General features: G+C 32.7%; 1 protein-coding gene across 1 annotated transcript; it reads left to right on the forward strand.

Annotated features, from left to right (window-relative positions):
* The first annotated feature begins 1,461 nt into the window (after window positions 1-1,461).
* LOC111916313 (ubiquitin C-terminal hydrolase 13) lies at window positions 1,462-10,455 on the forward strand. The gene is made up of 31 exons (XM_023911953.2): window positions 1,462-1,619; window positions 1,977-2,046; window positions 2,189-2,336; window positions 2,456-2,613; window positions 2,778-3,043; window positions 3,124-3,342; window positions 3,969-4,077; window positions 4,147-4,262; window positions 4,424-4,522; window positions 5,632-5,741; window positions 5,876-5,950; window positions 6,043-6,121; window positions 6,212-6,358; window positions 6,444-6,644; window positions 6,726-6,848; window positions 6,935-7,012; window positions 7,456-7,544; window positions 7,633-7,741; window positions 7,821-7,889; window positions 7,980-8,093; window positions 8,178-8,233; window positions 8,328-8,505; window positions 8,585-8,686; window positions 8,770-8,841; window positions 8,932-8,997; window positions 9,078-9,143; window positions 9,229-9,312; window positions 9,389-9,505; window positions 9,598-9,672; window positions 9,771-9,857; window positions 9,976-10,455. The coding sequence occupies exons 1-31, from the start codon at window positions 1,590-1,592 to the stop codon at window positions 10,015-10,017; spliced, it is 3,354 nt and encodes a 1,117-aa protein (XP_023767721.1). The 5' UTR covers window positions 1,462-1,589; the 3' UTR covers window positions 10,018-10,455.
* The last annotated feature ends 4,621 nt before the right edge of the window (window positions 10,456-15,076 follow it).

Genomic DNA, 15,076 nt, shown 5'->3' on the forward strand with positions numbered 1-15,076 from the left:
ATTCGGATTGTAAATTATCTAAACAGCGAATCCTTGCACACGTCGGACAAAATGTGGTGTTTTGTTACTACTCTTGCAAAAAAATCAAAGAGTTTACAATATTTTCTTAGCCTGTTTGAATTAATATAAGTTTCAACTGTTTAGGGAGTAACGGTATAGAAAAGGAGGTGGTAATCTGATATGTATCCTATTCTGATTCAATGAAATTGACATCTTCAATGCTGAGATAATTAATTCAATGAAATTGACATCTTTAATGCTGAGATAATTAATTCCAGGTCAATTATGTGTAATTTAAATTCGCTTACTTGGTTTACCTCTTTGAAATTTGGAACATGCATAAACCTTTTGGTTTAATGAACTTGACATATTTCTTTAATCAAACGAATACAATTTGGAAAAGAAGTTGGATGTTTTGTATAGTAAACAAACAAATGAACAAATGATACAGTTAGATGTTTATCTCCAGGTATGATTATTCTTACTATAATATTTATTCATTCTAGACGACATGACGAGAATTTGTATTTGAATCAAAATTATTGGTCCATAATTTCAATAAATGCTTCTAATATACTAATGTTCATGGTTGTAAACCCATTCTTGATCATAAATTCGTATCAATCCTTTTGTATACAATGGATATAAATTGTTCATTTTAGTTTTCTTACCATTGCATCTTATCTCTAAAACTATAGTTCTTTGAAATTAATATTTTGTTTCGAAACTTTATCGAAGAGTAATGACATACATGTAGGCTATTTATTTATTTGGCTATTTTGTATTTTTATTTATTGGGTTTCAGTTATATATATATATATATATATATATATATATATATATATATATATATATATATATATATATATATATATATATATATATATATATATATATATATATATATATATATGGGAAAAATGAATATACCCTTAAGGGTATATAAGCTTAGGTACCCAAACTTACAATACTACGTCGTTTTGTATCATATATATACATTATAATTGTCCAATGTTCTTATAATTCAACTTATAACTTTATTTACTTCCAAGATTTGTATAAATTTCACATTTATCTCACTCTTACATATTTTTCATTTTCAACTATAATATATGTAACATAGTAGGTGTTCGGTAAAAAGATGTGATGTAGGAGTAAGATAATAGTGAAATATCGAAAATCTTGATTATAAGTCAAGTTAGGAATTGACGTTAAAGAACATTATAATGAATATACCAAACAAAATGACGTATTATGGTGGGTTTGGGTACCTAAGCTTGTATATATATATATATATATATATATATATATATATATATATATATATATATATATATATATTACCTTTGTAAGTAGTATTTTTTTTAAATAAACGATGAAATTCACACTTTTTTTAATAGCCTGTGTACCTCATGGATCCCGAGACTACCCTCTCCCTTGTTTCTAAAATCTAAACCCAGCCAAGACCCCATCCCCATTTATTTATTTATTTATTTTATTTCGGCCCACGTTTTCTACAGACCCCCTCAAAATTTCCTCCACCTCTCACCGCCGATTCGTTCACCAATTTCGACCACCAATCTCCGCCGATGACACTGATGACTCCTCCTCCCATGGATGTAATAACAATCATTCTACAAACATATATACACGCACACACATAACCCGCTTCTTTCTCACTTACTGGCACATATGCACGCGCAACACACATATACGTTTGTATCTGTATCTATATCTACTGTTTCAAGTTTCGCTTGCTTTGTTATACTCACTTAATTGGATTATCGAGTTGTGATCTCATAAGCGATCTTTCTAAAATATGTTAAGCATGATGTTAAGTGGCTTGAATCTCTTGTTTTCTTTGTTACGGTTTGGGGAAATTCTTAATTTCTAGGGTTTTGAATTCTGATTGATCCGGAACTTTTTAATAATTGATGCCAGATCCAATTCGTTTATTATTGAATTTAATAACGCAGGCAGAGGAGGACGAGATGCTAGTACCACATTCTGATTTCGCTGCCACAGAAGGGCCTCAACCAATGGAAGGTACTACACAATCCAATTCGTTACCTTTTTTTTTTCCAGAGTTTCTGTTTGCAATGCCCTTGTTAATACATAGAATTTGATATAATGAATTGCAATTCTGCTTTTCAAACTTTATTAATGCGAGTTATTCCTATTTTTTCAGTTGCACCAGCAGAAGCTGGCAATGCTGTCGATGCACCAACTGTTGATGATCCACCATCAGCACGATTCACATGGACTATAGAAAATTTTTCGAGGCTGAGTAACAAAAAGTTGTACTCTGATGTTTTCTTTGTCGGAGGTTATAAATGGTATGTTGAACTGTAGCCTTCATCTTAGCTATTTGTTGTCAATTTGTTGCATTGTTAATGTAAAGCCATGTGGTGATTGGTTTATAAGACTCTGTTCACATTGTGTTTTGCTTGGGCAGGCGAGTGCTCATATTTCCAAAAGGAAACAATGTTGACCATCTTTCAATGTACCTTGATGTTGCCGATTCCTCAACATTGCCATATGGTTGGAGTAGATATGCTCAATTCAGCTTAGCTGTGGTTAATCAAGTTCATAATAAGTTATCGGTTAGAAAAGGTAAACTTTTATTGGATTTTTCTATATGAAGCATACTTTCATAGACAAAACACTTCGAGACTGGATGCCCTTATGTTAGTAAAATAAAGACGTGAATGATGTCATCTTTTATGCATAATAATATAATATGGTTTGTGATATTTGGGCATCTTCCCATTCGGCAGATACACAACACCAGTTCAATTCAAGAGAAAGTGATTGGGGTTTCACTTCATTTATGCCTCTAAGTGAGCTATATGACCCCACTAGAGGCTATCTTCTCAATGACAAATGTATAGTTGAAGCTGATGTGGCAGTCCGGAAAGTTGTTGATTACTGGTCACATGATTCAAAGAAGGAAACAGGTTATGTTGGCCTTAAGAATCAAGGTGCTACTTGCTATATGAACTCCTTGTTACAGACATTATATCATATCCCATATTTCAGGAAGGTTGGTGATCTTACTACTACACATAATGCACACTGATATCACTTGAAAGAAAACACTTACATTTGCTTTTTGATAATCAGGCTGTGTATCATATGCCAACAACTGAAAATGATATGCCATCAGGGAGCATTCCTCTGGCTTTGCAAAGTTTATTTTATAAGCTTCAATACAGTGACACAAGTGTCGCCACAAAAGAATTGACAAAGTCTTTTGGATGGGATACATACGACTCTTTTATGCAACACGATGTTCAAGAACTCAATCGAGTTCTCTGTGAGAAGCTTGAAGACAAAATGAAGGTATTATCAAAGTTGAATATTGTTACTTGTCAACAATGTATTAAAACCCGGTTTTTTTGTTGACCCGGTGTGGTGACCAGTTCAACCCGGTTTTGAACGCCATATATAATTAAATATAAGTTATTTCTCCTAACAGGTGATCAACAATGCATAATTAAGCAGTAGTCGGTAGTTGACTTTCACAGCATTAAATACTATTAATCTATCAACCACAGAACCCTATTTTTCTTGGCCTATTCTTCTCACTTGCACTTTACAACTTAACTATGCACCTAATGAATCACAATTAAGTCCGAACCATTTTGTTCATGAAGTTCACCTAAGAGGATAAATTTGACTTTCGAGGTCAGACATATTGGATTTTTACTTCAATACAAATACATTTTTTTTTTAAATTTTCAAATGGGGTGGGCAAAACCGGTTTAACTCGGGTTTTTAGCAATTTCGAATCACCAGTTAACCGGGTTTTTAAGAAACCTGGTTCAATCCGAGTTAGAAATAGGCAAAAATGTTCATGATTGACCCGCTCTCTTCACCCGGTCACGTTAACCGGCCAGGTCAATTTGAGTTTTAAAACATTGATCATCAATAATACCCTTACTTATGCACACTTTTTATTGACACAGGGAACTGTTGTGGAGGGTACAATTCAACAGTTATTTGAAGGACATAATATGAACTATATTGAATGCATAAATGTTGACTACAAATCAACAAGAAAAGAGTCGTATTATGGTAAAAATCTTACTTACGATGATAATTTTCATATAGACATAATTTCTTGCTAATCTATATGTTATGTAGATCTTCAGCTTGATGTTAAAGGTTGTCGTGATGTCTATGCCTCTTTTGACAAGTATGTGGAAGTAGAAAGGCTTGAAGGTGACAACAGATATCATGCCGAACAACATGGGTTACAGGTTGGTGTATTAACTTAACTTATTCAAATGTAATTTTATTTGTAAAAATTCTAAGTTAAACATTTTATGTTTTTAGGTGACATTTTGTTTGTTTGAATTAAGTTTGATGTATACTATTATCTTGGTTTTCACATGCAATGCTATGAATATGATCTTTACAGGATGCAAAGAAGGGCGTATTATTCATTGATTTTCCCCCTGTTCTTCAACTCCAGTTGAAACGTTTCGAATATGATTTTATGCGGGACACGATGGTGAAGGTTAGTTTCTCAACTTAAGTTTCTTTCACCTCACCCATTAAACTATAATTGAATCAATTCAATACATTCATTAGTTATTAAAAATATATCTTACAACTATCTTCGATTAACAATCTATCATTTACCATAAACTCAACAACGTAGTCCCGGATGGATTCTGTATGCTTCAGCTCACAAAGTTTCTTCATCACTATGTTTTTAACATTATGTGATTATAATTTTCTATTAAGTTGCATCTTGAATTCTTCCCAAGTGTCTATGGTGTACAAGCCTATCTCTATGTCTCTACCATAGAACTGCGTTCTCGCATAAATATAGGACGAGCGTATCTACCTTCAACTTGTCATCCTTAACTTTAGTAGCGCTGAAGTTACATTCCAGGGTCCAAAAGATTAGTCATGTTCTCTAGGTCCGTGTTTACCTCCAGACTTCAACGATTTAGGCGCTTCAATGTGTGGCGTCTCCCTTGCATTGTAACAAAGAAGGCTTCTATTACTACAAAGAACTTGATAGTTTACAAAGCTACTTTGTGCGGTCTCTTAATGGTCTGGAGTGAGCTCCCTTACTTAATATTGGTAACTTACACTTCTTCTCAGGAAGTTTCTAGACCTCCAAAAATAAATGACTTACATTTCTTCTCAGGTCATTTCATTTCTAGACCTCCATATTATACATGACTATTTTAGAATATTCTTACATCCTCTATATCTATGTACAAGGATCCGTACCATTCAAGACCATTCGTTGACGTCCTAGATTCAATCTAGGGTGTTTTTGGGTCTTCCAAAATACTCTAGAATGCTCCATACTCTTCTAGGGTCTTCCACTATGTTCTTAACCTTCCTAGGTTTTTCAGTTTGTTCCAAAACCATCGAGATTCTTCCAAGACATTCTAAAATCTTCTAATATCTTCCAGGATGTTCTATAATCTTCCAGAGTATTCTAGTGCATCCTAGATTTGTCCAGAGTCTTTTCGAGCATTTCTGATTACTCCGGTGTTTTCCAGAGAGCTTTGTAAACTTCAAGAAGCTCTGTCTGTGACAAGAAGGTCAATTGCTAAACAATCATCTCATTTAGGATTTTCTAAGTAAAAATATTTTTCCATCCAGATAAATGATCGCTATGAATTCCCCTTGCAACTTGACCTTGATAGAGAAGATGGTAAATATTTATCACCCGAGGCAGACAGAAGTGTGCGCAACCTTTACACTCTTCACAGGTACTACTATCTATTTGCACATTTCCATATGTTAATAGAAACAAAATACTCCCATGTCATTATTCTCTCATGCTTAGTTTCCATATTTTATTGAATGATTTTTGGTCTGACCCTCCAACATTATCTTATTGCAGTGTATTGGTTCACAGTGGTGGGGTACATGGTGGACATTATTATGCCTACATCCGACCAACCCTTTCTGATCAATGGTCTGAACTCTAACCCCTTTACTTTTTATTTGTGTACTTGTATTTCTTTTCCATATCCATTCATGGCATTACTGAAGTTAATTTGACTATAGGTTTAAATTCGATGACGAACGTGTAACCAAAGAAGACATGAAGAGGGCATTAGATGAGCAATATGGGGGAGAGGAGGAGGTGATCCGATAGATAACTTGTTATGATTTATATAAAAGTTGCTATCCTGTTTTTATTAACTTAACTTCTGATTATATTTTTGTGTGACAGTTACCTCAAGCGAATCCCGGGTTCAATAACTCTCCATTTAAATTTACAAAGTATTCAAATGCATATATGCTTGTGTATATACGTGAAAGTGATAAGGAGAAAATAATCTGTAACGTGGATGAGAAGGATATAGCAGAGCACCTACGAGTAATATATTAAACTGTTGATATGAATTCTTTTTGTTCCTGTACCAAAATTTCAATAATAAACATTCTCTCATCATCCTCTTCAGATAAGATTGAAGAAAGAACAAGAAGAAAAAGATCAAAAAAGAAAGGAGAAAGCAGAGGCACATTTATATACGATTATAAAGGTTGCTCGAGATGACGACCTTCGTCGACAGATAGGGAAAGATATATATTTTGATTTGGTGGATCATGACAAAGTTCACAGCTTCCGCATTCAAAAACAAATATCTTTTGCCCTTTTCAAGGTAAGATATCTAGTTATTTTGTTTATATTCATAACAGATGCAATAGCTCTTATCACTTATTCTGTTGGATTTCATTTTCAGGAAGATGTGGCTAAGGAATTGGGTATACCAGTGCAATACCAACGTTTCTGGCTATGGGCAAAACGCCAAAATCACACTTACAGGCCAAATCGTCCATTGACACCTCAAGAAGAAGCTCAGTCTGTATGTAGTTGTTAATCATTGTGCACATGCTTAATAGTATTAGTATTGATGGTGTTTGACATGAGAAGTTTATTGTGTTATTTTAGGTTGGACATTTGAGAGAGGTGTCAAATAAGGCTAACAATGCTGAGCTTAAGTTGTTCTTGGAAGTAGAAGTTGGACAGGTATACATGTTGACAACTTGTTTTTTTTTTTTTTTTTCAACTGTTGGTGGATGTTATGTTATGAACTGAGTTATAACAACAGATTCAATAACACAAAAAGTAACAACAACTTCAAATATTGATTGATAACCTCAAATATACCCAAAAGATTACAAGAACAATGATAGTTTAGCTGATTTGAGATAGCCAATCTCCCAAGGAATAAATTCCAAATTTCACACAAAAGATAGATACCTCACTCCCTGCCCACTACCCTCTTCTTATACTATCTGTCATAACAAATTCACTAATATAAAATGCCTAAAATGCCCCTGCACTAATAAGATTATCTTTAGTTAATGATTTTCCCATATTGCCCTTATCTAACATATGTGGCCGAAGTTGATGCATAACATGTTATTGAATTCAAAATCTCAAAATCTTTTTTTTTTTTTTCATTGTAGGATTTACGCCCAATTTCTCCACCTGAGAAGACTAAAGAGGAGATTCTACTTTTCTTCAAACTTTATGATCCCTTTAAGGAGGAACTTCGGTATCCATTCTCTCTCTCTCTCTCTCTCTCTCTCTCTCTCACACACACACACACACACACATTAATCTGAAGCTCTTTTACATACCAGGTATGTTGGGAGGCTATTTGTGAAAGGCACAGGAAAGCCAATAGAAATACTAGCAAAGCTCAATGAACTGGCTGGATTTGCACCTGATGAAGAAATTGAACTATTCGAGGTTTGTTTCTTATATATAAAAATGTTACACTCTTTTGAATCATTTAAGTTGTTGCCTTCATATTCTTCATTACATCCAGGAAATCAAGTTTGAACCCAATGTTATGTGTGAACATATTGACAAGAAGCTAACTTTTCGGGGTAGTCAGGTATCTGTTTTTCAATTTCAATCTTTCTGATATCATCATTGCACTTTCTTTCTTCCTTTCTTTAATCACCATTATGTGATTGCTTTACAGCTTGAAGATGGGGACATCGTGTGCTTTCAGAAGCCTCTTAAGGATGAACCAATTACAGAAACATATCGTTATCCTGATGTTCCATCTTTTCTTGAGTATGTTCACAATCGTCAGGTACACCATTATCCATGATATTGACATGATTTTTTTTTTTGGATTTTTATTTTGTTGCATTATCTAATACTGGATACTGCATAGGTTGTACGCTTTCGTTCACTGGAGAAGCCCAAGGATGATGAGTTTTCTCTAGAATTGTGAGTTGATGTTATGGTGATTGAATTCATGAAGAACCTGATTATTGTTTTTATTGACATGGTTGACTTGATTTTCTTTGTTGTTTCAATTCAGGTCAAAACTTAACAATTATGATGATGTGGTTGAAAGACTTGCTGGGCATCTAAACTTAGATGATCCATCTAAAATCAGGCTCACATCTCACAACTGCTACTCTCAGCAACCTAAACCTCAGCCAATCAAATATCGTGGAGTTGAACATCTCTCAGACATGCTGGCCCACTACAATCAGGTTGCTTTTTCATTGTTTTGACCTCTTAATTTTCTAATAGATAAATTAACTGAAACATATATTTTTGTTGTTGTTGCAGACTTCAGACATTTTGTATTATGAAGTATTGGATATCCCTCTGCCAGAATTACAAGGTCTGAAAACTCTGAAAGTTGCCTTTCATCATGCTACAAAAGATGAAGTAAGTGCTGAGTTACATGACATCCATCTCTTTTTAGAAATTTCTCCCTTTTCTGATTTGTTTATTTATAAATAAATTGTTAGGTGGTAATACATACTATTAGATTGCCAAAGCAAAGCACAGTAGGGGATGTAATCAATGACCTTAAGACAAAGGTATCTATCTATTGTTCATACTTCATACTATAATCTAAACTTTTTAAAAGTCGTATATGGCTGGCTAACTGTTGAGTGTTTTGGAAACAGGTTGAGCTGTCTAATCCTGATGCAGAGCTTCGATTACTTGAGGTTTTCTACCACAAAATCTACAAGGCATGTCATTTTTCCAAGTTCATTTTGGTTGTATGCAGCCAAATCATTAAAAACACAATAACATGTTTCCATTTATGCAGATATTCCCTCTGAATGAAAAAATCGAGAACATTAACGATCAATACTGGACTTTACGTGCTGAGGAGGTATGATATACTACTCATGTTTGGTTTATGTGATTTCAAATATTTATTTATTTATTCATTTTGTTGAGGTGGTTTGTTACTGCAGGTTCCAGAAGAAGAAAAGGAGCTGGGCCCACAGGATCGTCTGATCCATGTTTATCACTTCATGAAAGACACAGCTCAAAACCAGGTCAGGGTTTTCACATTTTCTTGATTTGATAATACTGAATAGTTAAATACTAAAGATTTCATTAATATCTCTACAGCAGGTCCAGAACTTTGGGGAACCCTTCTTCCTGGTGATTCGTGAAGGTGAGACATTAGCTGAAGTTAAACTACGGATACAAAAGAAGTTACAGGTTCCCGATGAGGAGTTTTCCAAGGTATATTATTATATATTAGTATTAAAAAAAAATCATATGCTGATTTTGATTTTTAACCTTAACCTCATACTTTGTAATGTTATATGTATCAGTGGAAGTTTGCATTTCTGTCTTTGGGGCGTCCCACATACCTTCAGGATTCTGATATTGTCTCAAGTCGTTTTCAGGTACATAAACTTTTCCCTCTTGAGAAAAATATATTTAGTGTTTGTATGTATGTATTGTGTTGATAAAGTTGATAGATATATATAATATATGGTTTCAGAGAAGAGATGTTTATGGTGCTTGGGAACAATATTTGGGATTAGAACACTCTGACAATTCACCCAAGAGGTCATATGCTGCCAATCAGGTACTTGTACTACTACATCATATATATGTATTTACATAATCTAATGATAATAATATAAAAACCATGTGAGGAAACAGAAGATGTAAAATTTTGAATGAAATGTTTTTTTTTTTTGCAGAACCGACACACATTTGAGAAACCGGTTAGAATTTACAACTAAAAGAATGGAAGTAAGTCATTATAAGGTTTGTGAGTGGGGCATGTGACATGAAAAGGCAGAGGAAGAGAATGGAAGAAAGCATATAATGGTAGATGATGTGTAATTCTTTGTGAAAAAAAGGCATATATATACATAACATATATATTAATATTATACAAGACAGGTAAGTGCATAGTCTGTTTGATTGTGTAGCGTCCTCCTTCCTTCGGGTGATGATATGTGTAGTTTATTTTAGGTTTTATTTAATTAAATATTTGTCATCCGAGTGTAGCTACACCTACCTTAGACAGACATTCGAGAGCATGCATTGAGATTTTTGGTTGGTGGAGTTAGTTGTATAGAGGTATAGTTTGTGTTTCCCTTTGCTTCATCATTCTATCACACGATAACTAGAGATCACATTCATTTCTGTGTAATGCTTATTTTCTTTTTATTGCATTTACTACATGATATTCCTAAATTATATATATATATATATATATATATATATATATATATATATATATATATATATATATATATATATATATATATATATATATATATATATATATATATATATATATTAATTTATTATTCCTCTGCTGTTTTCTCTTTATATTTTTAAAATGTCAGACAATTCAAATTGGGATTTTAGGGTCATCCAAACAAAAAAATTTCAAATTTAGCATAAGAAAAAAGAAGACACTAATTACAAAATTCTTTTTAAAATAATTTAGGAACAATATCAACATTCTAGAATCATTCAAGCAAAAAAAAAAAAAAAATACAAAATTTTTTCATCTGGTTGTCTCAAACATTTTTAGGGGTTTAGCTATTCAACTTTTAAGTTCTGTTCGATTGTTGTGAATAGACTTGACGGTGGAACGAGTTTGGACGAATCAATCTTGATCAAAACTGTTTACCAAATATAAAAAACCGGAAGTCTGGATGTTTCCTCGAGCCTTAGGTAAACATAGTTTGGCCTATTGCATTTGTCTTTTGAAATTTCGATTGAAATTAAAAATAAATGATAAACAGTATAAAATATAAATATATAATTTGGAACTTTATACAAGTTATGAACTGAAAATGATATATTTAACCCTTTTAATAAAAGGGTCAATGGGTATGAAACTATGGATAGTCAACTAGTAAATGAGTTAAAAACCATCTTCCAAACCCATATAATTCTTATGGGTTTGGACATATTTCATTGTTGCTCTCTGGGTTAGAATTTTTCTAATTGTATTCAGTGAGTTAATATACTTTCTTTTGCTTCTCATAAAACCACTGGAGTCGATTACAACCAGATAATTTTGCCGTATTTGATGTCACGGTGGATGTCATATTGGCACCATATAGTATACACGTATATGAACAAATTATGTTACATTGGACGCCACAATGGATGTCACGTAGGATTCTATATCAATATATCCGGTTGAAACCATCCAAATGGTTTAATGAGAACCTAAAAATTTGTTTATTGGTTTACTGAGTGCAATTAAAAGATAAGCTAAAAAACAAATTGAATACCATTCACAATAACCTTTATAACATCCTTTTCAATATTATGAAAACATTGAAACAGTTTTTAATGACTTTTGTAAGTATAAGTAATTGTTTGTAATCAGGGCCGGTCCTGAAAAATAAAATATTCTTAAAGGCCCAAGACGAACAAGAAAAAAAGACCTTATCTTTATTATAATTTTGTATTTTTAAATAAAAATATATAATGAAAAAAATTGGGCCTTGTGCAGCAGTCCACTTTGGCCCCCTCTAAGCCCCCATGTTTGTAATTGTAGCCATTTATATTTAATTCTTCAGTTCGATTGTATAATCCGTGGTATGGACACACAAAGTAAACTATCAATCTGCATAGGCCTACCATGAGCAAGTTTACTTTTCAAATTGTGTGTAGGATATCCATGGACACGCCAATGCACCCATGACCTATCTAGTATCTACCTTTACCAAGCTTACCTTTCATCTAAAACACTTACAAATTTGTCTTTTCCTAATACAAATGTCAACACCTATGTAATGTTGTGAATAATATTATTTACCAACTCAAGACATATCTCAGTACAAACTCTAGAAAATTAGGATGTTACCCTCAATTGTTTTAGTAATGCTTACGTTAAGCGTGGGATTTAAAATAGCAGGACATATAAATTTACTTGCAAATCCTAAAATATTATATTGATTTATCCATTACATCTTTAACTATTTTATTCAGTTTGTAGGTACTTTGATATTATGTTAACTTATTTGACATTATAAATGTTCGTTTAATACTTAATATAATTATACACAACAACAACAGACCTAAGAATCCCATTAAAATAAAATACTAGATGGTAGGTAGATGTTGACAGTCATGTCTCTATAAAAGAAATAACAAGTGTGCCACATAAATTATTAGTGTTTGCATATAAAATTCCATCGAAATAATATTTTAATAATATCCTAATCTTATCTAGCAATATAATTTATTAGTTTCTTTTTTTTTTGGTATAAAATTCCATTATTTCATGACCGTTTATTTTACAAAATCTATAGAAGAATACTTTGGCTTTAACTACCACTTCTGTAAATAAAATAAAGACAAACGTCTAAATTTCTTTAAACGGGTTCAATAAATTTGAAGTCACGTTTTACCACCAAATTCAAAAATTATAATAAAACATAACTTTTGCGAGAGAAATATTTATTCTAAAATCAAATTTAAGTTTGTGATTAATTTTCAAACACAACTTGCATTATTATTAAAAGTATCTTAAAATAAGTATGAAATTAGAGCCTTGTCATCTTTGCCAAACTTTTCACCAAATTTCGAAACATACCATTTTGTGTCACTTGGCTTCACCCCATCAACAAGAACATTGTCGCTCTGTCTTACAAATATAAATTCAAGAGACTCCTGTGAACTTAACGATTTCAAACATATAGTGTGTGGGCATATAAACAAATCGAACAATCATCCTTTTAGAATTTTGTATTATACACCACATTTCTTTCTTAGACTCGAAAAAAATTGTAACAATGGTAAAAGTTTCTAGTTATTCTAACCACATCATGCCAAGTCCATCATATTTGAGATCGAAAGAAGGCGCATTACATAATTTGATTCATATGTTTTTTATTTGAGAACAATATTTGTAAGAATGATATGTGATTGCAACATCTAATAATCTAGAAATATATCATATAGATATGGAAACCGAACCCTCTAAACGAAGATTTCGAAGTATAAATCTACATATAACACCCTAATGGCTAAATTGGCCGAGGAAAAGAAGCAAAAATATGTAAAATTGAGAAGTTAGTATGTGACTTGTAGCAAATTTTAAAACAATGATATCAAAAGTTTGAATATGTCATGTTAGAGTATAAATCTAACTTTAATATCTATGTGGGATTTGTTTGGATTAACTTCACTAATCATTTGGATTCAGGATCCTTAACAAGTGATATCAGAGCTTCTAGTTTTTCGTTTGAGTGAATTTGGGGCTTTTGTTACTCTTTTTTTTTTTTTTTTTTTTTTTTTTTTTTTTTTTTTTTTCTTTTGTGATGCATGCCAAGTGTTTAATAATAAAATGGTTGACTTGTCTAAGAGTAATATTTTGGCTATTGATTATCATCATCATATGTTAATGGCTCTTATGATATTTTGGGCTCCACTATTCATTATGAAAAAAATGAATATGGGTGGTTATTTTTGGTCGATGGAAATTGGAGATGAGATACTGGCATTTAAACATCTACAATTAGCCGTGACAGAGAATGTGATTGGCAAAATTTGTAAAGTAACCAATGCCGTGGGTATTTGGTATAAGCTCAAAGAATCTTATTTGAAGATGTCACTTATTGACAAGCTAGATTCTCTATAGTAGATTCTCATTTACAAGCTAAGGGAGGGATCAAGTAGGAAGAATCATTTGGTGGCATTTGATGATTTGGTATGAGATCATTACAGCATCTGATGAAAAATTGGCATCCTTGGTGATTAATTGATGATGTAGATGTGTGTATTTAGTGATGATTTACTTGATAGCGGTATGTGTTGATGATTTTAGTGTTATCAATATATTTTGGTGTAACTATTATTAATAATGAGATAGACCGAGTTTCATTTACTAACCGAGCTTGGACGTGCGGGGTACACATTCGGTGTGATAAATGTGAACTCGGGAATATGAGGGTTCGGGGGCAGCGCCCCTAGGTGCAGGGTTCTAAGGGGCTGCAACCCCTTGGTGGGCTCTAGGGGCAGCGCCCTTATCGGGGTCCAAGGGGAAGAGCCCCTGGCGGTGGTTACGCTGTGACATCACTGTGATGTCAGAATTAGTTATGTCTTATAACCATATATCTAACCACTTTGTTTGGCGCCAAAATTGCATGTAACTACCACCAACTACTTTTTCCTCTTATATAAGAACATATTGCATGTTCCAGAAAATGGGTTATAGCGCCATAATTGCATGTAACTACCACCAACGACTTTTTCCTCTTGTATAAGAACATATTACATATTCCAGAAAATGGGTTACAAACTTACTCTCAAAAATCATACTTTTGGTTCTTTGTATCTCCAAAGAACACAAAACAACAAGATATATTTTTCTGTGTTTCGAATTTGGAAGAGACCTGATTTCTAAATTTCATTTCTTGGATTATCCCAAATCAGATTTTGTGATACCCAGACATAAGGGTCGAAATCATAGATTTTGGAAAGTGATTGCAATCACGATCCCAAAAATTATCCTAGTTAACTGATATTCTAAGACCCCAAAATCTTATAGTATGAATGGTGTTTGAGCGGCTATGTGGACACATATCAAAATACCATCTCTAAGCAAATTTTGATCTTCATTTTGTATGGATGTAGATTCAAAATTTGTCTCCAACACTCAACAATACTACAAAATGTTTTTCAAAAGAATTTGCACACACACACACACACACACACACACATATATATATATATATATATATATATATATATATATATATATATATATATATATATATATTCAAAAATAGGCAAATCAAAATGTTTTTTTTTCTTCTAGAAATT

This window comes from Lactuca sativa, chromosome 2 (genome assembly GCF_002870075.4).
Source record: "Lactuca sativa cultivar Salinas chromosome 2, Lsat_Salinas_v11, whole genome shotgun sequence".
Classification (NCBI taxonomy): domain Eukaryota; kingdom Viridiplantae; phylum Streptophyta; class Magnoliopsida; order Asterales; family Asteraceae; genus Lactuca; species Lactuca sativa.